This window comes from Temnothorax longispinosus, chromosome 1, assembly GCF_030848805.1.
Source record: "Temnothorax longispinosus isolate EJ_2023e chromosome 1, Tlon_JGU_v1, whole genome shotgun sequence".
NCBI classification, from domain to species: Eukaryota; Metazoa; Arthropoda; class Insecta; order Hymenoptera; family Formicidae; genus Temnothorax; species Temnothorax longispinosus.
Window position 1 is genome coordinate 22,520,091 of NC_092358.1, and position 24,423 is coordinate 22,544,513.

The window sequence follows — 24,423 nt, forward strand, 5'->3', positions numbered from 1 at the left end:
AGTACTATAATTGGCACACGATACATTTTTTTTGTATTCACAACGTTGAAAGTAAAATTTTAGCGAAATTGTATTGATTTATTTAATCGTACGGAATAAAATTTTCTATCGTGTATCTTAATCGGTCAGCCGCGTTCTCCGGAACTCCGCCAGCGAAGTGCGCGCCGCTTCTCGCGTCTTCGTGATCTCTCATCTCGCACGGTCTGTTTGTTATTATTGGAATGGTCCACCTCCTCGGTCTAAGAGCGCTGCCAAACTTACGTGACACTCGAGGAGGTAATTAGGATTTCCTCTAGTGCTCTCTGCGTTTCTCGCCTTCTCTTACGACCGAGAGAGGCGGCCTCACTGTTGCTCGGTGCAAGAGTACTCGAGTTATTATTGAAAACGCGCGTAATACGCATCTCTGGAATACGTCATTCAAAAGGTATCTGTAGAGACCACTTGAATTTGTACCAAAAAGCTTTCTTATAATACACGCAATTAACAGTAATAATGATTAGTAACAGTAACGCGCTTTAGACTAAAATCTAAATTTGCCTTACATTTTCTATATTATTTATCTTTTCAACTTCTTTTATCCTGAAATAAATTTTTGTCATAATTTATCTGTATTATTATTACTAAAAATATTCAATATTATATAAAATTTAATAATAACGCATTGTATTTTTGTTTCTAAAGCTTTACAAAATTACTACAAAAATCCAATAATTATTAGATATAAAATAACGTAATTCTACAATTACGTTATTTTCACAATTTTCTGGCTATTCTATTATTACAATGGAAATAATTTATACTTTTATTCTCCAGGGATTTTCCATTTGCCATGGAACATTAACAACGTTAATATATTGCTTCTGATAAATATAACTCATGCAATATTTTTTCATGGAATACTGTATTTAAAACGCTATAAAATGAGACAGAAATATAAGGATAAACTTACTAACAACTCGTGATTTTCTGTAAGATGCAGATTTTACTTTCAGCGCAAACTCGCACTTTCCTCTTCCAGCGAATCGACAGAAAAGTCAGCCGATCGTAACGTCCAATCGCTCTGAGACCAAAGACGTTCGAGCGAGCACGTTACCTCGTCGTCGGGGTGATGTCACACCGGGTAGCTCGACACCACAAAACAGCCCCAATCGACAGAGTCCGAGGACGTCGACGCCCAGCGTCGACAGCGCCGTCGGTTCTGCCGAGGGTTTGGGTGTTTCACAGCAAGGGAACCACGAGGAGATACGACCCAGAAGCGATGGCTCAGACAGTCTGGCAACTTCCAGCGCACTCACCAGCCCGGAACCACTAGTTCCGGAGACGAACCAGATTGAGCCCAGGGTCGATTTGGTGCAAACGGACTCGCCCGCCGTTGAACTCGTTGGCCACGAATCAGTGTATCCGGTCGTCGAAGGAAGCATCGTGGAACAAACTATTCAAAAAGGTTAGATATATTCTGAGGATAAAAATATTTACTAGTTTTTTTATATTTAATATTTATTAGCATTAACATTTCATAGGCTTAATATCACTAGAGAAATTACGACCGTCTTTAGCTTGAGAAAATAAAAAGAAATATATTCTCTCGTAATTGTTTTAGAGAAGTGTATGTCAATTATATTCGACTTTATTTTATAATTTAGAAGAAAAAGTAATAGTCCCTCTAAGTCGGTAATTCGTATGTATATTCGTGGTTCAATAATTAAGCTTTTATTTTGTCATTACGCTTTGCTTTATTTTACTTTATTTTATTTCACTTGGAGTTTTATTTGCTATGTTACAAATTAATAATTTCTAACTCCTATATTATTTTAATAAAAAGAATCACATGTGCCTCTTTCGGCACATTTTAGCGTAATCTCGAAGAAACGAAGCAAAGTTTCCACTCGCGATAGTGGGTCGATTGTATGCGTGAGAGATATCTCAGTAGGATATAAAACGGAAATACACTCGCGTGGGAGTCCGCGAGTGCGCGAGCAAGATCTGCTTGCTCGAATTTCGCCGCGGCGCGCGGCGTTGCTCATCATCGCGAGGAAACAACGACAGGAAACGAACGGCGAACAAGGCGAAGAAACGCGGTAGCCGCGACGGTAGGATACCGTCGTCATCGTTGAGAAATGCGCGTCAGTTCATCATTTATTGTGAATAGAGCGCGGTTCCAGGCGCGTGTGAGAGCGGCCGTGCGTGAAGTCATCAATGAAGATGGCTATAACTCAATGACGCTCAAACGTCTATTTCCATTCTGGCACCCACCGTTCTGAAAATAGTGCCACGCAAAATAACATGGAACTTGCGTGCACCTTTGTACCCGTGCTCCTGTCGATGCACCCAAAATAGTTCTCGTTCTCTCCCGCGACCCCCCCCCCTCCCACCGCATTATTCTTTGTCCATCGTCTCTGACATCACGAGATACATGAACGCCTACTTGATCTGATCTCATGTTGATAAACTCTGCCTTCTCTGAGATCGAATTTGCAACGATGAATTTTCACGCTAAACTGTAAACTTCTTTGGAATTTCCAATTTTGGCACAAATTAAAGTAACTTAGAATTAAATTTAGTTTTGTTAAATTTAACCAACCATAGCGCTCCTTTATCTCAAAGTCTGAAAAAATCAAGAAACGCACATATTATTTTATAAATGATGAAATATTCGATGCAGACAGAAATAAATCACAAAGAAATTTATTTCTTATAATTCGTTTTATATTAAAAAATTTAACTTTTACCAGCTAAATAAAAATTCACAGTTTTACACAGTAACAGAGGGGAATGAGAACTTAAGGAGGATTATAGAATTTAAAGCTAATAAGTATTCAGGTTCTTAGCAAAAGTATAATCAAGCTAGAAGATGTGCTGGGAGAACGCCTAAGAGTCTGCTTCTATTCTTATATCTAGTCTTAAAATATATATCTTAAAATATAGTCTTTAAGTATACAAATGTTTCGGAACAAACTCACTCTATAGTTCCGAACAAAATATATATCATAGTAGTCTATAGGCTACTAAGATTCAAGCTCGGACCGTAAATGGCGTTTTATTCTAATTACATAGGTCAAACTCGGACCGTAAATGGCGTTTTACTCTAATTTGAAAACATGTTTTCTTCGGAACTATAGATTGAGTTTGTTCCGAAAATGTTACGACCCGAGCTTGCATCATAGCAGTCTAGTACTATTTTTACGTGTATATTATACACATATTTTCCAACTTAGTAAACTGCACGCCGATTCTTTGTTGGACTTAAAACACAGTTATTTTAATGTTCCAACAATAACTGTGTTTTAAGACTGACAAAGAATCGGCGCGCAATTTACTAACAATAAGTTGGGAAATATCTGTATAATATACACACAGAAATAGTATTAGGCTACTAAGATCCAAGCTTGGATTATAAATGGCGTTTTATTATAATTTGATTGTATCATAACGGTCTTATTTCTCATAATATTAATAAATAAACTATATTTTGCTCGTTATGAAAGTTTGAAGTTCAAAGCTGCAGTTTCGTTAATTTTATATAGATTCTTCTCTGATCGTATTATTGATTGGCAGAAATAAATCAATATTGATTTGTTTTGACATACGATAGGCAGACAAGAATGACAGAACCGTAAAAATGGCTTTTAGAAACCAGGATAGAGCCGCACGAGGTGATCATCACACCACCCCCGGAGGAGCCGCGACTGAGTCAAGCGAGCGAGGGCAGCGAGGCGCCGAGCGAGACGCCCTCGGAGGCATCCTCGCCATCCGGCAAGACGAGACGATATCGGGGCGACACTAGCAAGAGGAGGAAGGGCGTGTACATAACTCAATGGCCAGAGCCCTTGGACGCGGACAGGAACAAGCTGTCGGCTCAGAGCAGCGAGGAGAGAGACGAGCCACCTGCGACGCCTAGCGACCTGTCCGACTGCGAGGGCCACACGCCTCGAAGGTAACCGGAGAACCTATACATCCAGACCCATCGAAATAGAACGGAAGTGCGCCTGATATGGAGACGCGACGATTTAACGTTATACTTTCCTTTTCCATTTTCAATTTTGCGTTAATAATAACCTTAATGAGACAATCAAAGTTTTATGTGTAAAGCAAAAATTTTTACATTTTGATTGCTCGTTCGGTTTCTCCTCGCAAGATTTTATCAAGTTCATATTTTATCGTCAAGCTTCAATATTCTTAAGCTTTAAAAAACGTGTTAGAGAAGCATTTTCAAAAAGTACGCACACAAATATAATACATAACAATTAAAAAACTCTTTCTTATTTTTTTAAAGATGTAAAATACATTTTTTTACAGCTACAACGTCAACAATTTTAATTTTATCGAAAGCTAAAATTTTTGTTTTAATCCCTAATGTACTACTGATAGATATCTATAAACATTAATAACATAAAGATTCTCTTCTTTTCAAACGTCAAGGTATAGCAAGAGGCCCCTTCGCGGGCCCTACGGCCAAATGCTGGAGGCTGAGATGGCGAAACCGCGCACCACCGATATCGCGCTCGAGGAAGGTCTCCGTCCTCGCAGAAAGATCTCCGCGAATCTCTCGTACAACGCGAGCAGCAACAACAACAGCGGCTCCGAGCCGCCCACGCCTTGCCACCATCGGACGACCTCCAGCCCGACCAAACTTGACGGACTTCCGGGGCCGAGTCCTGAGCTGCTCGCGGAGCTGCTGAGAGGGTCCTCGGAGAGGGTGGCTCGCGCACCGGCGCATCGAAACGTGAGTCAGAGATTATCTCGCTTCGATATAAATTGCCGGTTACAATGCCCCGGCTACATTTCGCCCATTTTTCGCGATACGATGGAGATAAGAGCGAGGGAGGGCCGTAAAGTATCCGCACGATTCGTGCAGCGCATTTGTTATCGAGACATTTGATGCATGCACAATGCACGCTCCTTTTGATTAATGAATGAGCGATTCTGTCGGAAAATCTTTTCTTGCACATCGCACGATGTCGTTATATTACGAAAATGTTTTAATTATACGCGACAAAGAAAAAAAGAGAAAAAAAACTGATGTTGGCATTCTAAATCTGTACCAAGGTTTATAAAATAATAACGGTCATTTATTTTTTAAATTATTTTGTAAAGTATGCTAAAGCCGTAAAATTTGTTACATTATTTTTTTAAAAGCTAATTTGCAATAAAAAAAATGCATCGTGTCATTCACTCATTTAATATTCTTGTAATATCTCTCCTCTCTGTGGGAGAAATAATTTATTTATATCCAACGCTAAACCATGAATATGACTGACTGGTTCTCGCCGACAAATTCTTCATGTTAAACGAATAAATCTCGGGATGAGACGGTCACATTTCGTCGCTAAATGCGTGGCATGAATGCGAGCCAAAGAATTCTGACTCCGCTTCTTCCTCGAATTTCGCTTCTTTTCTAAATATCGTACAAAGACGCTGATCACACGGCTTATCACCCTGTATCTCTGGCTCGCGCATCAGCGTTCTAACATCTGGCCGAGAGGCCACGAGAGGTAAAGCGCCGGTAAACCGAAATCCCGCAATCCGAGCGAAACGAATGGCCGCGCGCTCGCGCGCTCGTTCGACTCCAGCGCCGAAAACATAATCTAATAATAATATACGGCCATATTTCTCGGATGAGTCCGTGCCTTGGCCAGTGCACTCGACGTTGGTATAGAGTCCCTATACGATTCTGGCGGGGGCGTGTACGCGGATATTCCTGGCGGGTTAGGCGTACCTGGGGACCGACACCACGGTCCTCAACATCGATGCGATGATTCGCGTGCCACGATCATCTTGGCGCAAACTCCGCGACCTTGCGCGGTATATACGCTTATTTAAATTGATATGCATACCTCTCTTTTTATGTAAAAAAATATATATATATCCCAAAAATACTTTTGGCGATACAGAGACACGATTTGGGAATTGAACTAGAAATATTGCGGCAATAACATCGCGGAGAACACAAGGCCGCGTTGGAATATATCCCGATCCGCTACTGAATTCTAACTTTACGAGGTAATTCTACTTACTACATAATTCTTTTTACGAATTATGTCAGATTAAATCTGGTTTCATAAAGAAGTTTAATTTAAGCGACATCGAGGGATAACAGTTTCCAAAATTAAGTTATTTCCAGACATTTTCGATGATTTTATAAGTTCGCACCATTCCCTCGTACATATTCCGCGGTAGAACTTACGCAATTCCGATGAGCTTATGCAATGCGCGCGTCCTCTATCCAGCAGGTTTGCCGTTTGGAAAGAACAACAAAGAACCGCGGGAACGATAGGCCCGTTTTATCCACAAGTCCTTGGCAGCCGCAAATATATCACTTAAAGATGTCGCCATAACTTAGTCACGTTCTCTACGCCGATTAGGAGTCAGACGGATCCTCACGCCGCGGTCAATTTGTTCGTGATCGTAGAATATTGAGCGTGAAATGTTAAAACGTTTGCAGCTATTAGCAATAAAGCTCAATTGATCTCAGCGTTTCAATGTTACTTGCTAGACGTAGCGCGTGAGAACTTCTATATTTACATAAGGAAACTGAAATAGAATCGTGTGTGGCAATCCGAAACGGACATTGCAAATAATTCAATTTAAATTCATTTTCCATCTGAAACGCGTATACGAGTTATATAAAAAAAAATTACAGATCTACGTTGAAAAGGTTATTTTCATTAAGATTATTTCTGTTCACGTGTCGTATTAAAAATAGACTTGTAGATATGTCAGTCGATTCAACAACGAGGAATGCATTTCTTTTTAGCGGACGAGATATTCCGTGAACTTCTTCACCGGGATTTGAGGCACGGATGAATTTTAATACGAATGGCATTCGCGAACGAGGATTAACGAGGATTTTCGAAGAATTTACATCGTATTGCGACGATGCGCACACAGCGGAAATTAGTCACGGAAAGAAAGCAAGGTTGTGTCTGCTGAGAGAAAGCAGAATTGTTTATGACGTGAAGCGGAATGCATTTACCGCGCGATATCTCTGTGCACGCCAGTTATAGTCATCACCCCACGACGTGCGGAGTTTCGCGCACACATCCTGGTCAGAACCATATTTTTGCATCCGCGACGCGATGGAAATACGCGCTGACCCGGCAGGTATCAATCCGTACATTTGTACGCAGTCGCGTTTTCATCGGTGAGAGAAAGAGAGAGAGCAGTGAACTGTTTCTTCCGCGGATACGAGAGACCCTCCGTCGACGTCATGTTTACCGTTGACGTCACTATACGCCCAGGCATCGTGAATTTTGCGTTCCATTCATGAAATCCCCCGGACGAGCGGAGAATGACGTAATACTAAACACCTACCGCCGTGTAAAGCTCACGAAAGCTCGTCGTTGAATACCTCGTAAGACCCCTTTCAATTTTCACGATTGTGCGAAATCCGCGGTCTCTTTCTTATTTCCGTATACATACTTTTGCATTCTTATCAGATCAATAAATTATTATGACGAAGCAGTATATTGAAATTCAAAGTAAAATATTCGTTTAACTTGTCAATTTCATAATAAATTGTTTTCTATATTGTAAAAATATAGCTTTATGAATAATTTCATTGATCTTATCGAGACGATTATGGTACAATTATCGAGAAATATAATTCTGTTCTGTGAAAAATTTCTAAAAAATTTTATGTATAAATTTATACACACGCATATATACATTACATATATACGTATGTGGCATACAGCTTTTATTTTATATATATATATATTTTTTTTTATTCTTGTACGCCCGAGCAGGGATAAATATTTTATACATAGTATGTGGTATTTTAATGTTTATTTTATTTAAACGTCATATCGATTATTCGATGTACTCGTATACGCTCGTATGCGCTTTAATCATTAATTTAATATTGAAACTGCGAAGCGCGGTAGCGTCCAAAAGTCTCCAAGTATTCCGGTGATGTATGTATTCTTGAAGTAGCAAGTTTCCCCAGACGTGATGGAGTAGAGCCTGCACGGTACCGGGAGTACAAATTCGTTACTTTATCGACAGCATTATCGGTGGAAGTTTAGAGAAACTGCGGCCCCGAACGGCAGAAATTCGACGCGCGAGAAAGCGCGTCGCGTCGCGTCGGCGCGCGGCGAGAGATACACGCCGGAGAATAATGAAAGGCCCGTCGGCCGGTCATAAACTTTCGAACAATAGCGTAATCGTGGTTCCATTGACTGTTAAGAGGTGCGGACGCGACTAGGCACGTAGGTGGTATCGGTAGGTACCGACTTTTATTACTCGCCGCTTGTATCAGTAAGTACATCAGTCTCTCGGGGGAGACCGTAAAGGAATCTCGTGCACGCGCGATATTTAAACGCATTTACGTTCGATATCGTTGCAGCAATTTCCAAGACTCGGACAAACTCGTCGGTAGGACCTCCTTTAATATCGAAACGATACGAGAATGTTTTCTACATTTGATATCTTTTTATTGGCACTTAGGTTTGGACACGTATCTATTCACTGTAAGATCTACTTTATCTCTCAATAATTTTGTAAATATTGATAAAGATGTACGCAAACTGTATTATTTCTAAACAGTGTATTATTTTGTTTTTTGCGCAATATTGTTTTATTATATTAAATATTTTATGATAAATCTTCGCAGGATTACGACTGAGAAGGCTTTCAGTTTAAAGGTGATGGATATTAGAGAATTTTATTTAGATTAATTGTTCGACGCGCACAAAACAAGAATCACCATAAATCAGCAATGCGTTGCTCTCGCAATACCTCGCGACATTTCGATCGGATCGAAGAATGATCGTGAAACTGCGGCGTGATGCATCTACACGCGGGGCCGCGTGGCAGGCCAGGATGTTGCCGGATAATCTATGAATAAACCGACGAGTGCAGCGCGCGCGCGGGCACGAAGTAGTTGCACCATTCGCTGCGGGGCACGTTACTGGGAAATATTTAAATATTTAACTTACACGATGGTATAAACCACTTGGTCTGTAGTTTCGCAAGCGCGGGCACTCGCTGTTGCGCGATATTTAATTCGATCGAATCGACCTTAAGATCGTGCGCAAAGGCACTCTCCGCCTGTTGTGAGTAAACAGAAATGCATTTTCGAGTCTCGCGCGCGCGTTCATGCCTCTGCTCAACCCATAAACGTGCGTAACTTTATTATCGCGCTACGATCACAAACCTACTTGTTTGCATGCACGTTTGCGCAATATTTTATATTGGTAACACTTTCGCGCATATTGTTCTGGAAAAATGCCGAAAACGAATGTTTTAATATCCATTTGCTAAATCAAATACATAAGCTTTTCTCTTTTTTAAGTATTTTTATCGCTGTTAGAATATATTATTTATATTTCAGATATAACATAAGATTTTTTTTTTTTTTTTCTTCTTTTTCTTCTTACTGTAGAACTTTGTCCTGTACTTCGGCGTTAAGGGAACAGGTATCTTTAAGCAATATTTTTTTTTCACGGTGTTATACAACACATACAATACATACAAAAATACTTTTTGAATTAATTATTAATTAAATTTTTGATAGAAAGTGAAATCAAATTTCTGGCAATTCGCAAATAAACGGTACATTTCTGGACTTAAAATATATTTCTGGACTGCGAAAAATATTTGATTAATATTTTCTTCTATGTTAAAGTACTCAATTATTTACGTGAATAATTAAATAATAAAAAAAAATTCCCACACGAATTCACGGGTCAATAATTCACGTACAGGATTTGCACACGGTGGGAACAATGCGTAATGCGTTGCATTTTGCAGCAGCGCGATAAACTCGCTAAATGCGCCTCCGAAAAGCAGCGTTTCGATGCCCGCCGCAAGCCTGGACGCAGACTAAACAAGCATCGTCGAAATAAATATAGGCTGCAGGACGTTACAAAAATGCGATAGAATAATCCGGAGAGGGTGCGTGCCAAACCGCAATCACGAGCGCATTCCGTGCGTCGTTAAGAAAAATCGTCGGCGTTTCGCCCATCTTGATGTGACACTCACGTTGACCCTTGATCTATACCACATCTCATCGCTGGGATTTTTTTATTTTATCTTCTCGTAACTCATATACCATTATATCATTGTAAATCCTTTGTAATGTTTCCCGAGAAATCGTAGGAAGCTAAAATAAGCTAATTAACTACTGCATGTTACATTATGTTTTAGCACTTTTATCATTATTTAATTGTCAAATTTTTAATTCAACAATATATGTATATATGTTAATACGGGAATGCAATATCCAATTTTTCGAACGCACGTTTTACATAATTCTGCCGCAAGAGCGAAAGGTGAAAAATGAAAAATTCTTTAAACAAATGTACCAAAATCGTAATCGACCTTTTAACAACATAAAATACTGAGATTTGTTTTAATGAGGTTTATGTGATGGCATTTGATAAAAAGCGGAGGTTTTCACAAACGTTTATTCAGAGCTCTGATCTTTACTATTTCACTTAATAACTTAACAGAATTATTTCATGACCGCTGGGATCAAAAAGGATCCCGAAGAATAATCTGCATTGAGAAGGTCTTTTTTCTTCCTGCTTCATATGATTCCCATCGGAGTGCATCATCGACGTATTCTCAGCAGCAACGGTTGTGCCGCTTCCGGAGAACGAGCGCGGGTGGCGGAAATTAATTCTCGTTGTCGAATAAGAAGGAAGCGCCGCTTTAACAGACGTCTGTTTATTGTGACGATGTATTCGAATTCGCTTCGCGGGCTTATCGATTCCTCCCGCCCGTCCGCCACCGGTAAACACAAAAGCCGCGCGTCTCCGTGAAACGGCTTATAGAGCCAGCCGGTCATTGTTCTCGCACGCTCGGCTTGCATAAATCGTACGTTCAACTTCTTTAACGGAATCCTCACGTGGACGAGTTTATTCGGGCGTGAGTCCAGGCATCGTCGCGCGGCGCGGCGCGCGCGCGCGGGAGCGTGCGAGCGAGCGTGCCTCGGAGCGAGTTTACGGGCCAGAATGCCGCTCGGCTATGAATTAGATCTGTTATTTGAAAGAACAAAATGTACGGTTACGCGCGAACGACTCGGAAAGCCCGTAGTCCCGGTCGAACATCGTCGTAAAATCGTAACGCGTCTGCCGGTAAACGTGCGACTTAAATTTAAATGCGACCGACGATCGTTCGCGACGTTAAGTGATTCCTTAAGTTGAGCTTTAAATTCAAGCGCGGTGCAAAATGCGCATATATTCTCGATAATTTTGCGATATTTAGTTCCGCCGTTTCTTTAATTAAATTTACAGAGTAACCGCAATTCTATTTACAATTTACAATTTACCTGAAAGATGAACCTAAACCAAGCAAATCATGGATTTTAATCATATCTCGTCTCAATTATACATCATAGACTTCAAAAGGAAGTTTCACGCTGTCAGGCGAAATTCTCTCACATTTTTCACGGCGCAGAATCCTAATCCTGATTCCGATATCGATAAAAGAATTCTAATTGAATAATAATAGATAATAAGTAACCGTAAAACGCGACGTGGTAATAGAGAAAATCAGGCTGTATTGCATCGTGGCCGCTTCGACGTATTTATACGTAATTGAGATTAAATATATTCAACTGGGAATTAAATAGGGGCGACTCATCAGTGTCTTGCCTGTCTAATCACTCCGTTGCACGCAATAATTCAATAGGAAACGAAAATTAATTTCGGAACGGTTTATCATCGATCTCCGCCCAAATCTACCCGGCGCGGCATTAAGGACCTGTTGCACAGTAACGAGTTTCGAAAGGGTTAACCCGACACCCCGACGCAAGGTCGCGCCTCGTCTCCTCGTAGGACAAGGTCGTGGGAGGGGAAGGACGTTGGTGGCGGTGATGTAGTGTCAGGATACGGAGCGGAGCGCGTGTAATCCACGTGAAGAGTACGCGCCGGCGTCCTGACGCCCGGCTTCCGTCCTCTCCACCGCCGTTATTCTCTTGAGCATCGATCAGCTTCCTGGTAGCTGTGCGACGGGTCGCCAGTTTCAGGCGTAACGCCGCGTCTAACTGTTGCTCGTCGGCGGGAAAGCTGCGGCGGGAACAGCACACGCGGGAAAAATCTCACCGCCTCGCCGCGATCACTCTCGCTATCGTGCTCGGCAAATCGAACGTGCGCGTAAGAAAGTATTATACAATATTCATTCTCGCAGAATGGTTTCTAGACTTTTTTTCTTTTATCGATAACAAATCCCGATAAATCGATAATAATAATCTATTACGATGTGATACCGCGACAGGTAGCTCTAGCAGCTAGATAGCACGGGACCGATCATCGCGAGTGTCTTGTCAAAACACTTTGTTCCCACCGGAGAGCAATCTCTCGATGTTGATCCCAAATTTTCCAAGTTCGTGAGTAAAAATTGGGGTTGGATGTATTGATCGATTAGGGAGGGAATTAAAATTTATTTATATTTAAAGAATAAACTCCAGTTTTTAACAGGAATGTTTTGGTGCGACATTTATTTCGTGCGTTGCATTTATTTTGTGCAACGTGATGGGATTACAGCGGCGAATAGCATTTCCATCGAATTGAATGCTCGAAAGTTTTGGAAACAAACGATTTGGCTTACGGATAAATTAATAGATATCGTGGCGTTTATTTTCGACGATAAAACAACAGGTCTGTCAGGTGCAGCTTGCTATAACGTTACGCAATGGAGCAGTAGGGCATTGGAGCACAAATTCAAGTTAAATAATACTCCTCTCGCATTAAGTAATCAATTCTTTCGTAAATAAGAGCGCTCTGAAAATATCGGCGGATCGCAAAGTTACCGGCATTTTATTATATATGCGAGGAAGAATTCGGCGTGGGAAGAGGAAATAAAGCAAATCTCGCGCGTTTGTTGGAATCCGACAATGCGTCTATTGTTACTCGAGAACAGAAGCGACGATTACCTCGTTCGGATAGATTCTCGATCGGTGTAATCGCCTTGGGTTATATCATCTCTCGATTTGCTTGTGCGGCGTTATATCATCCCGTGCCATCCGTTTGTTTCGTTAGGTTGAAATAACCGTAGCGAGTTGTGTATACATGAGATGCGACTGTTAAACAAGATCTATCGCTCCGCTTCGATTTACGCTCCTTTTTCATTCTCTCTCCCTCCCTCCCTCCCTCCCTCCCTCTCTCTCTTTCTCTCTCTTTCTCTCTCTCTTTCTCTCTCTCTTTCTCTCTCTCTTTCTCTCTCTCTTTGTCTCTCTTTATCTCTCTCTCTCTCGACGAGAATTGAAGTAGCGCGGGCGACCGGGCAATTACAGGCGCGTCGCGACGCCTCCGTCGTGTGTAACAGGTTGTAATTTCATTCGAGCCTCGTCGATGTGCAAATGCAAACTTACGTTGAAAGTGTTTACTTGCGATCGCGTAGCACTCTAGGGTGACGCGAAGGGGTATGGACAAGTACTTGTAAGTACACGAGCGTTTTCAACTCTTCAACGTTTAAACACGGTCGCGCGCGCGCGCGGCTGGTTCTTATAACGACACGTTTAATATGCTTCGCTATATTGAGCGATCGATTGTCCTATCGTACAATTTTTTTTATCTTTCTTCAAATTTCTTTAACTTGAAACATATATTCTTTTTTCGCGATATTAGATACAATTATTATATTTACTGCAATAAAGTCTAATTATAATTAAAAAAAAAAAACAGAATAAGGCATGCATTTTCACTTCATTAAAATTTAATTCGTTACACTTTCTAAATTTTTATTATAACTTATAAACATAATTACACTCGCGTCTTAACTTGATTCTAAATTTTTATTTTCTTTTCTACCAGAAAATGGTTAATACTTCTTTTTATTATTATTTAATATTAAATTTAATGGTTATAAAAAAATAATATGTAATTCTAGAAAATATTGTTATTAAAATATGTTATTATCGTGAAAAGATTTAGTGCAACATAATTATTTTTCTCTGCAGTTGTTGAGCATGGCTGAGAGAAACTCTTAATTATTCCGTGCGCGTTTCTACGAGCTAATCGAATAATGTCGATCACTTTGTGCCACTGGAAAGCTACGCTTGAAAATCCAGCTCTGGTCCTTTGTCGGGCAAGACTTAAAATCTTTCGCGTATTTTAAGACATTTTCCTTTTATTTTTTGTGTTTGCATCAAGATTTCTCGTGCTGCTCCAGTGTGATGTACATTTCTTTGAAAGTAAATTAGAATTCGTCGCGCAAGTCAAATCGAAGAATCGCTGAAACGACACGTCTGAATGTCAGGATCAGGAATGTCATGATTTCTCTTTTTCAACACGGTCCAGTATCAGGAAATGTGCGTTTCCTCTTCTCGATATCACGTCTACGCCGCGCGAATATCTCTTCCTGACCTTGTCGAATCAACTCGAGACTTCGCAAATGAATCACCACGAATTCCACCCCATCGCATGGATCTATCTCTTAAATCTATTTAAAGTTACGTGTTGTTTATCAAAGTTACGTGTTGTTGATCAATCTTTCTCGTAATAACGAGACAAACAGATGGCCCACAATTTATCCCTTTAATAATGATTATCAATGGTATTAACCACATATTTTATTCTAACTAGAAAGCATAACTTCGCATAACTGTAATCTTTCAAATATTATAGCGTGTAATTGCCACGAAAAAATTGATTAACAAACTTTTATCTGGCGTATTTGTCTTGCGTAAGCATAATAGTATAAAACTAAGTGCTTGCGTAATAGACTATCAGTTTACATAATAGAATTACAGTCACGTAAGAAAGTCAATTGCGACTGTCAACGCGTTATTAGATAATTTGTTTTCTTTACGGGTGGAATATATGAACGCGCAAAACATTTTTTCATTTAAATTTTAATAAATACTACAAATTATATGCAGAAGAAGAATTTATTCCGCAGAGAGCTCATATGTAGTTTTTCTGTTTGAAAAACTCTTGAGTTACGCACTTTTTCCGTGATACCAAGGTGAAGGCTACTTAGATACACGATGGATAGACGCCGAACGTTTGTGATATAACTCCGCGACTAATTAGCGAAGAAAACTCGCGTAATTAAGCGATCGCACAACGGATCATTATACTCGTACAACGTGATCAAGGGATCACTATCGATTCCGTAACCGGGCGCGACCCCATGGAACGAAGAAAGACTGATGGAGCGTGAAAAAAAGGGAGAGGGACAGAAAGAGCGCCGCGGATGAGCTTGCAAGCTCACGGGACGAAGCGGGGGGTCTTTATAGTCACGGTTGCTAAATATAACAGGCGACTGGTCGGTTCGTTCGTACACGACGCGTTCGACGCGCGATCGTCCAGAGGCGCGAAAGCTCCGCATGCAAATTCCCACGAGCTTTTAAAGAGGCGCTGTCCACGAGCGTGTCGTGAGTAGGAGCGCAGACACGCCGAGAGACACGGCTCTTTTTTTTCTCTCTGACACGCGCGCCGGTTTCAGATAAGTACGACGCACGAGCGTCGATCGACAGTCAGCTCTCTTTTCCATTTTACTTCGAGCCGGAACTTGCGCAACTTACGCTTTACCGATCGTTCGCGGTGATCAATGCTGAAATTCAAAGTGTATATTGTTTTCTCATTTAATATTAGTTTTTCCTGGAAATAGACACTGTTAGAAATCTCGCGAAAATCATGTACTTTAGAATTGTTGTATTAAAAAGGAAAGAATGATACTCGAGAAAGAATTTTTCAAAGAGTATCGTGGCGATCGATATACAGATTGAGAACATGAATAGGTCTGTTTTTATTTGAATATTTGCATTGGTTTCTTGGAAACTTTTGTGTGGATAGAAGTTATTAATTACCTCGGAAGTTTTATGCTGAAAATGAAGAAGTAGAAATATAAGGATTGAAGGAACACAAATATATACATGCGGTTTATATAAACTTGCAATGTTAGTCACTCGCGATGATCGATATTTGTTTGGAGTATACAGACATATTTTTTTATAACAATAGTTTTCTGGGAGATTATATTAACAATTTAAATTAAAGATGTATGCTAATGAAATACGCAGTAAAAGTTATATTTTATTTTTTATAAAATTTACGAGAATCATAAAATTTAAAAATACAAATTCTAATTGTTCCTGTATCGAGATACTAATTGCTGCTTTATCGATGTAGTTTACTGAGTCGTGAAGTATTTGGGCGCGATCGACTTGAAGCTCATGGGAAGAGTCCAAGAATAAAACGTTTGAGAGCAGCTTTTACGTACGGAAGCTTAAGAGCTCCACTTTGGTTTCACCTCGTTTCCGCCAAGCGGAATAGATTAAAGTGAGAGACCGGAAACGCGCGAGACGCAAGTGCATACTCTACAGTCGGACACGCGCGCGCTTCTCACAGTGCATCGGTTTCGGGAGATTGCGAAACTATACGCACTTTCCGCGCGATCGCTCGGATTACTATGCGATTGGAGGGCATCAATGCTGACGAAATCTCAGTACAGGTGGCCTACGTGGATGACAATGGACGCTGATCGCAAGCTCGTCAGTACGTCATCGGTGGACAGCGAGAATAACGAACGCGTCACCTCCGAGCGCGTGGGTAGTTCTTGTTTTTGATGTTTATAGACTGGGCACGGTTAATTCTGAATGAAAAAGCTTTCTGAGCACTTTAAGTAAGCGTTGGGTAAACTTTTGCAAAAGTAAACTAAAATAATCATAAGTGTCGCAAAAGTCAGATAGGTCAGATCTCTTCTTATTTATTATTTAGTTCTTTTCTTTTTATTCAGAATTACGCAACGTGTTTTAGTGGGAAAAAAAATATATATATATATGATAAAATATTTATAATATATATCTTTATTTGCAAATCAAGAAAGTGAGATAAAAAACACAGGAAAAAAATTAAATATAAAAAATGAGGAGATCTAATAATTTTGAAGATAAAAAATCCTTTAGAAAAAGTGAAGGATTTTATGGCGAATTGAAAGCACGTCCATTACGTCATATATTAGTCATCCAGGGTTAAGGTACTTCAACAGAATCTTGATGCCGGCGTGCATCACAATGTCGATACACGTCTCAACATCTTGTAGCTCGTCGTCCATGTTGCATAACGACCATAATCAAACGCTTTGTATTATACATACGCACGTGAAGCATCGCACGTGTACATCTTTCATAAGCACACGTGCGATCTTCATCACGAGACGATGCAATAATCGAGCTGTGACAGCTGTGCTCGGTCGCCTATAAGCTCCCTCCCTTTCTCCATCTCGGTCAAACGGTTTTTTTTCCTCATATTATAATGCCGCTCAATGAATACTCATTTTTTCTGATTGTCTTTTCTGCATTGCAGGATACGAGGACTCACGTGGTTGTGGAGCTTTACGATACGGAACGCTCCTATGTAGAGGCGCTACAAATACTAGTCAATGTAAGTACATTTATTGAATCAATAGATCCGAAAAGAAATCGATTCTTTATAAAATGGAGTTCTCTAATAAAAATTCTAAAATTCCTTCTGTCATGCAGCACATTTTTATCGATTAGCCGGACGTTTTTTCTTAGAATTTGATTTAGTTTTCTCTGGAATATAGTACAATATTATATATTTTTTAATATTCTTTAAATCTCAAAGATTATAATGAGCGTATAATTACGAAGAGCTTTCTCAACTTCTAAAACTTTTACTATACAATAAGAAAGAAAAGACTAAATATATAGACAAATGAATTTTTTTTTCGAAATAAATATTCCGGACTAGGGTGATCAGGAGGATCGCGTCGATCGATCTCTCGAGTCGCGACGTCCAAAGAAACGGCGTTGCACCGACGTACGTCGGAACTGCGATTCGTCCTTGCGTCTTGTAAACAAACACCCCCGCTCGTTTATTCGCTCCGATTGAACAACACTTTCGCTCCAGCGAGCTGGTTGCTCGTTCGATCCAAGTACGCCGTCTCCGGTTTCTTGTTTTCATTAAATTTCCACTCCTGACTTCATAATCGCTTTTCGTTAAACACCGGAAATAGGTTTGAATACCAGGCCGTGCCGAATAGTTACGGGAATCAGTCGATTTGTGCGCTTGCATAATGTTACAAGAGAATACGCATTCGCGATTAAACACGTATATCGTTGCATGTCCTCATTTTCAAGGCTGAAAAATCGCTGTTAAAAATTAGCGCTACTATAATAATGAATTTTATATTATAATAGTGATTATGATAATAAAAGTCATTGTTTAAATCAACGTTTTTCAGGCTTTTTATAGTGAAACAAATTTATAAATTATTAAAGAAAGGGAAAATTTATGTATAGAGACATATGTGTTTATTTGACCAACATCATTAATTAATGTAAGGATGTAATATATAATTAAAATCTGATGTGACATTTTTACGAGAAAATTTTATGATGTACCGCTGTTTTACAGAATCCTGTAAAAGGATGTAACTATAATTTAATTCGATGCAGTTGCAAAACTAATAATTTGCATGTAGCTATAAATGTCAATGTGTCAATAAGTGGAGAACATTGTACATTTTTTACATTGGAAAATGAAAATTCGCAAGAGGCAATCGTCAGAAGTGGACGACGCATTAAATGCAACAGGCGGCGGGCCCACCCCACGCAAGGTCGCGTTATATACTTGTAATCTGATTTTCAAGCGCTCGCTCGCGTCCTTGGTCGAATATTTTGTTTAATGGCACAATGCATCTAATATCCGCTGAAGGGTGCTTCCGCGAAATTGATTGCACAATGATTTGTACAAGGTAACTTTGTAAATACGTATGTCAAATGTCAAGGTATCGCCTCGCTATCGTGGAATGATAATAGTGTTCATTTACACATATAAATTCGATTTCCGACAGGGATATTCCGCGTACAAACAGCTCCAGTTTGCGTTCAGCCGTTGTTTGCTACATCTTTTACTCTCCTCTTCTTAGTTTTAAATTCGCTGAATTAAAAATTACTTTAGCATTAAAAATACTTTATCATTAAAGCTCCACAGATTTCACGATTTTTCTAAATTAATTGCAATTTGCATTCAGATGGAAGAGAAAGTAGGAATACTTGCGAAAAGAATAAAATATTGCGACGCAAATACGTGATTTTTAATATAAAAATTTTTTATATGTATAACATTTGCATATTTCTTTATTTATATGACTATGTAGTGTACAAAAAGCTTAAGTTGTAACAGCTTTTTATTAAAAGCAATTTCTAATTATTGCTTCTTTTTATTGAATTGGTTGAAATGTATGGAACTTTTTCAAGCACATGCGTGAGTCACTCGTGACCGGAAATGCGCTGGGTCTTCGAACACGTGTGAGACGCAAGTCACATTAACGTGCAACGTGCCCTGTACAATTGTGCAGACAGCCCGGCGCTTTAATAAAAGCTAACCGGACAAACATTGGCTGCGGAACTGATGATGAGACCGATCTTTGTTTTAACTAATTACGCGATTTATACGCCACACTAATTGCATTGCCATTTCGCAGCGCGGTATAATTATTGAATCAAATAATTACGTCAATACGTGCAACGATACTGTTGGAAATTTAATGCCCCTTTATCGGGCGATTTATTTGAGGATGCTTCTCGAACTGCCTATTATCAGTAATTGCTGGTAAAATGATATTGTTACAAATTTATAACCTTTCAAATTCTTACTTCTCAACATAAACAATTAACGACATAAAGAACATTTTTTGCAATATTTTTTAGGGTGTTCTAAAGAGTTAATTAAAATGTAACGAAATTGACGAAAATTTAATATTATATTGTGTATTCTCTTTCAAAATTCGGGGCTAAATTTCAAATCGATTCACAATTTAGATAAAAAGTTATCAATTTTTGAATATCCGTTTTACAAAGGGTTTTACAGAGAAAAGTGTAAACATTAAAAAATGTAACAAATATAATAATATTTTACACACAAGCAGATCATCAACAAACAAAAATATAGCAACAACAATTTACAATTTTTTTTGAAAATTTTTTTTGGAAAAAATAGCAATAACAGTTATTTACAGTCACTAAATCTACGTCTTTTACGTTCTATTAGATGTTCCGTAACTATTTATATACATTTTTTTGACTTTGGATCCCCGGAGAATTAATATCAAAGTTTTTAATATTTCCTGCATACTTTTGGTTGGGACGGTACCTATAGAACATCCTTAAGATATAAATAAGTTAAGTAAATATGTATATGCTGCGTGTGTTTATCATATTTTAAAGATTTTCAAACTTTTTAAAATTTTTTGTTATTTTCTTTATTTTTTCCGTTATCTTTGTATCAATCTAATTTATATTAATTAATGTAATAGCTTCTTTATTAAAAAATGAAATTTTCTTAATTTTACCGCATCTTTATAATTAAAGAGTAGGTAATATATGCAACCAATTATAATGTCGAATAAATCACTTTCTCTCTAAGGGATCAAATTCAATGAAACTATATATTACAGGGGAACATTCTTAAACATGATGAGATGTATATTAATAATGTTAGATTGCTATCCCACTGGGTCATCTGGTCACATTCGAATACATAATATTAAACTCAGGACGCGTTTTATTGTTTACACTTCCAAAATAGGGCGTGCTGGTTTCTTCGAAGTTTCGGCCGAGAGGCGATTTTTAACCAGCGCGTTACGCCCGCGGAATTTAAGCGTCACCGTAACGGCGCGTACGGCCGACTTGATTGTCATATTTTATAAACAACACGGCTGTGCCGCACAACGGGAACCGTTGTCGGCATGTTTGCTGATTATTTAACGGCGTCCTTGGGACCGACGATGAAGGGGGTTCCTCATTTTTCACGTTGCCAATGTGACCTAGAAAAATAATAGGAAGAAAACTATCCAGGAGCGTACAAATAAACCGCGAGGTATATTTTTTTGCTCCAGTCGATTACGGTATCAACGCGTTGGCGTTAATTGAATTGAATTCATTTCTCGACTCGTGGCATTGAAATGTTTAAAGCTCGCGCTGTTTTCTCCGACTCCGAAGGACGCGGAATTGAATCTGAAGGTCCGCTGAAAGAATACGCGTGCAAGCACTTTGTGATATAATGTAGATCTTCTTAAGCTCAAGTAATAGGTAAAGCTAGATGAAAATTATTATGGGGAATTCTATTCCGCTTGCGCGAATGATTGCAGACAATTTAATACACCTTTGCTCATTTAAAAACAACAATGCTACTGATTGCGAAAGACTTAACGACGGATTCTTTCTCTCTCTATAGATTTTTAGCTGTCGTTATAAAGAATTTAATAGCTAAAAGATTGTTACTACATAAAAGTATTATGAACACAATGTCTCTGATATGCGTTTCAGAAATACCTACAGCCCCTGAAGAGCCCCGAAAATGCCGGTCTGGTGGATGCTGCAACAGTCGATGAGATATTTTATCAGGTAGGTGTGACATAGGCGTATAAGCGGAACTATTTTCGTATTTTCGTCGTCAAAAGCGTGTACGTCGCACTTATTCCACGCGCATAAATCCATGCCTCGTCGGCGGGCTGTAATTCAACATCCGGGAAGTTTCACGGAACCGAGGAGCTCCTCTCTCTTCGCGGGGTTATATTTTATAAATGCCGCGTCGAGTTGTATATAGGCGGAGGAGGGCTTTACGATCTTCCGACCGACCGAAGATTTAAAACCAAGATCTAACCGCGAAGTTGATCGATCCCGCTCAAATAGGCGAACACCATCGACTGCGAAATGTTCCGTTCGATTCTTTACAATTTGTCCAGAACCGTGATCAATTAGCAAATTGCTATATATTAATTATTAATGAATTATTTTGAAAAGTGTAGCCGAGATCATTAATAGTTCATTATAAATGACATTTAATTGGAATAATATTTAATTCATTGAATATTAATGACATTTATATAATACTAGTATATGTGTAGGCGTTAAATAATTGTTAAATGTATAGGCATTAAAACAGTAATTAGGATTTAAAGAATGCATTTATTATATTATGTGACAGTTTTATTAAAAATAAAAAAAATATTAACAGGATTTTATGAAGTTTAATAGCAGCATAAAATAGAGCTGAGATTATAGCTGTTCTTTTTATTTGTTTTTTATGTTTTAATATAAATCATACATACCTATATATATCTTTTTTAGCGAAAAATATATAATAATCAGACATAATGTTAAAAATATTATTAACTTAGACACAGCAGTTACATAACCAAGTCTTCCACCTGTTAGACTTGATACCTCGCGTTTTATTCGAATTCTTAGATTTTCGATGTAATCCCCCCATGTAAAGTATTATTTGATTGTGCGTCGATCAATCAAAGATAAAGTTGTCGAAAGGAAATACTCGTGCATTTCAGATCCCTGCGCTTCTCAGTCATCACGAGGTATTCTTGGAGGAGTTGCGTAGGCGACTGGACACCTGGGAACTCAGGCAGACGATCGGCGACGTCTTCCTCGATGTGGTGAGTTTACATTGTTACTAGGTGCGCAAATATCTCCGGCCGCGGACACGTAATAAATTACACTGCGCAACAGTATCCGTTTTCCTTTGCCATTAAGATTCCCGCGCCAACAAAATCGACAGACGCCATACAGTTAATTCGTGGCTCGTTCTTCTACACAGTCTACGTTAATAAATCGACCAACGTCGCGACCATACCACCCCTTGCATAAACACGGAATACTTTTATCTTTGAAAACACATTTATCTGCGTTTCGCATTTTTCCCCGCGGATCATGTAATGTAACGAATAAATTTACAGCGGTCGTTTCGCGATGCCGTGATATTCCAGGATTTTCTCTAAAATTTTAGGATACAGCGTGAGACTAAATTCATTCCCACGCTTCGGCTTTGTCAGCCGCGAATTAATTCTGGCGTATTGGAATTTGGTGCGCGATTGATATTACAAACAGAATAAATTTTGACAGCGTCGCGACTTCACGTAACGCCAAATTTATCCTATTATTATTCAATTGAGAGGGTAAAGTTTAACAAGTTCTCATTATCCGCGAATTTGCGTGCCCCGCATTTGAAAATGCCGTACCAGGAACGGATTTAAGCTTTTATATTGATTATTTAAAAATAAACTAGAAATATGCCACACTTACATTTTTATGGACTAAATCTTTTAGCAAAATACTTACTTTGCAAAATAATCTGACTCAAGCATTTTAGATGAAATAGTGAAATGCATTTAATTAAAAATTGAATATTGAGAATATCAGTTCATTTAGATGACCTTTATTGTCAGGTATATCTTTATTCAAGTATTTTCATAATCCATCCTTAACTAACAAAGACTTAAATAATAAGTTCAATATATTTTTTAATAATGTTTTTATTAAAGAATTGCGTTTTGTGTACAACATACGTTTTCACTGATACGTGAAGATATAAAGAGCTCGTGTCGCTTTATAGTTCACGAAGCCGGTGGTGCTGGAGACATACACCCTGTTTCTGGACAATTGGAAGTCTGCGAGGAAGGCGATAAAAACAACGTGCCAAGCGAAGCCGGCCTTCGCACGATTTCTCGAGGTACGCTGCACATTTTATCCGTTGCGACTCTTTCTATATATATATATATATATATATATATATATATATATATATATATATATATTTCTCTCTTTACAACACGTTATTATTAAATACGAAACTTTTTTATTCCACGTCACTTCTTAAAGCGTCACGATCAAACCTGACCTTTCGCAATTTTATCGATATAATTAACTTATTACTTGATTGCCGGCATTACCATCGCCCACTTACCGCTTAGATTCTCATGAGGCTGGGCGCATTTTCGACGCACTTGGCAACTTGCATTTACTCGAGAAATACGAAGTATATCAGTCGCTTTAAACACTGAAACGCGCTTAAATGTATTATTATTGTGCATCATCATTACTGATTGTGAGTTATTATCTCTTAGATTCGCGATAGCTTATAACATTATGTAACGTACGTTACATATATTTTTTCAAAAAATTTCTTTAGCAGTTTACGATTTTATTTAAAAACTAACTTCTTTGTATATCTTATATTAAGCAAAATTTCAATTGGCAGATATCGTTATGACTATATAATAGTAATTATTACCGTTTAACTACCTAAATCTTGTACGGAAGTTAATTTTACCAAAATCCGCGGTAAATTTATCCTAGAGGATAGTTCACACTTTGTTATGATTAGACAATGGAACGCGAGCACAAGGGCAAGCTGGGTCTGGATCAGCTACTGATCAAACCCGTGCAGAAGATCCCGCGGTACGAACTGTTGATCCAGAGGCTGCTAAAACACACGGATCCGACGCATCCCGATCACGAGTTGCTGCAGGCCGCGCAGAAGGTAGTGCACGAGTTGGTAGTGAAGATCAACTGTACGGAAAGGGAGTCGCTCGAATGGGAACAGCAGCAGACCACGCTGAGAGAGGTCCAGGCCCTCGTCGAAGGTCTCGCCGGCATCGTAACGAACGACAGGTAATATAATAACTGCGAGCCGATATTCGTTTACAATTTTT

At 39.0% G+C, this 24,423-nt stretch overlaps 1 protein-coding gene across 4 annotated transcripts in view; it reads left to right on the forward strand.

The window, feature by feature from the left end:
- LOC139817905 (rho guanine nucleotide exchange factor 17) overlaps window positions 1–24,423 on the forward strand; it is a 55,391-nt gene that overhangs the window by 19,870 nt on the left and 11,098 nt on the right. For all 4 annotated transcript variants that reach the window (XR_011733335.1, XR_011733337.1, XM_071786185.1 and 1 more), the window contains exons 6-13: window positions 1,019–1,444; window positions 3,631–3,934; window positions 4,420–4,723; window positions 17,256–17,333; window positions 21,245–21,322; window positions 22,264–22,368; window positions 23,325–23,441; window positions 24,096–24,382. Coding sequence is in view for 2 of the 4 variants with exons in the window: in XM_071786185.1 (XP_071642286.1) it covers window positions 1,019–1,444; window positions 3,631–3,934; window positions 4,420–4,723; window positions 17,256–17,333; window positions 21,245–21,322; window positions 22,264–22,368; window positions 23,325–23,441; window positions 24,096–24,382 (1,699 nt within the window). In the remaining 2 variants the exon portion in view is untranslated. The remainder of the gene's footprint in view (window positions 1–1,018; window positions 1,445–3,630; window positions 3,935–4,419; window positions 4,724–17,255; window positions 17,334–21,244; window positions 21,323–22,263; window positions 22,369–23,324; window positions 23,442–24,095; window positions 24,383–24,423) is intronic.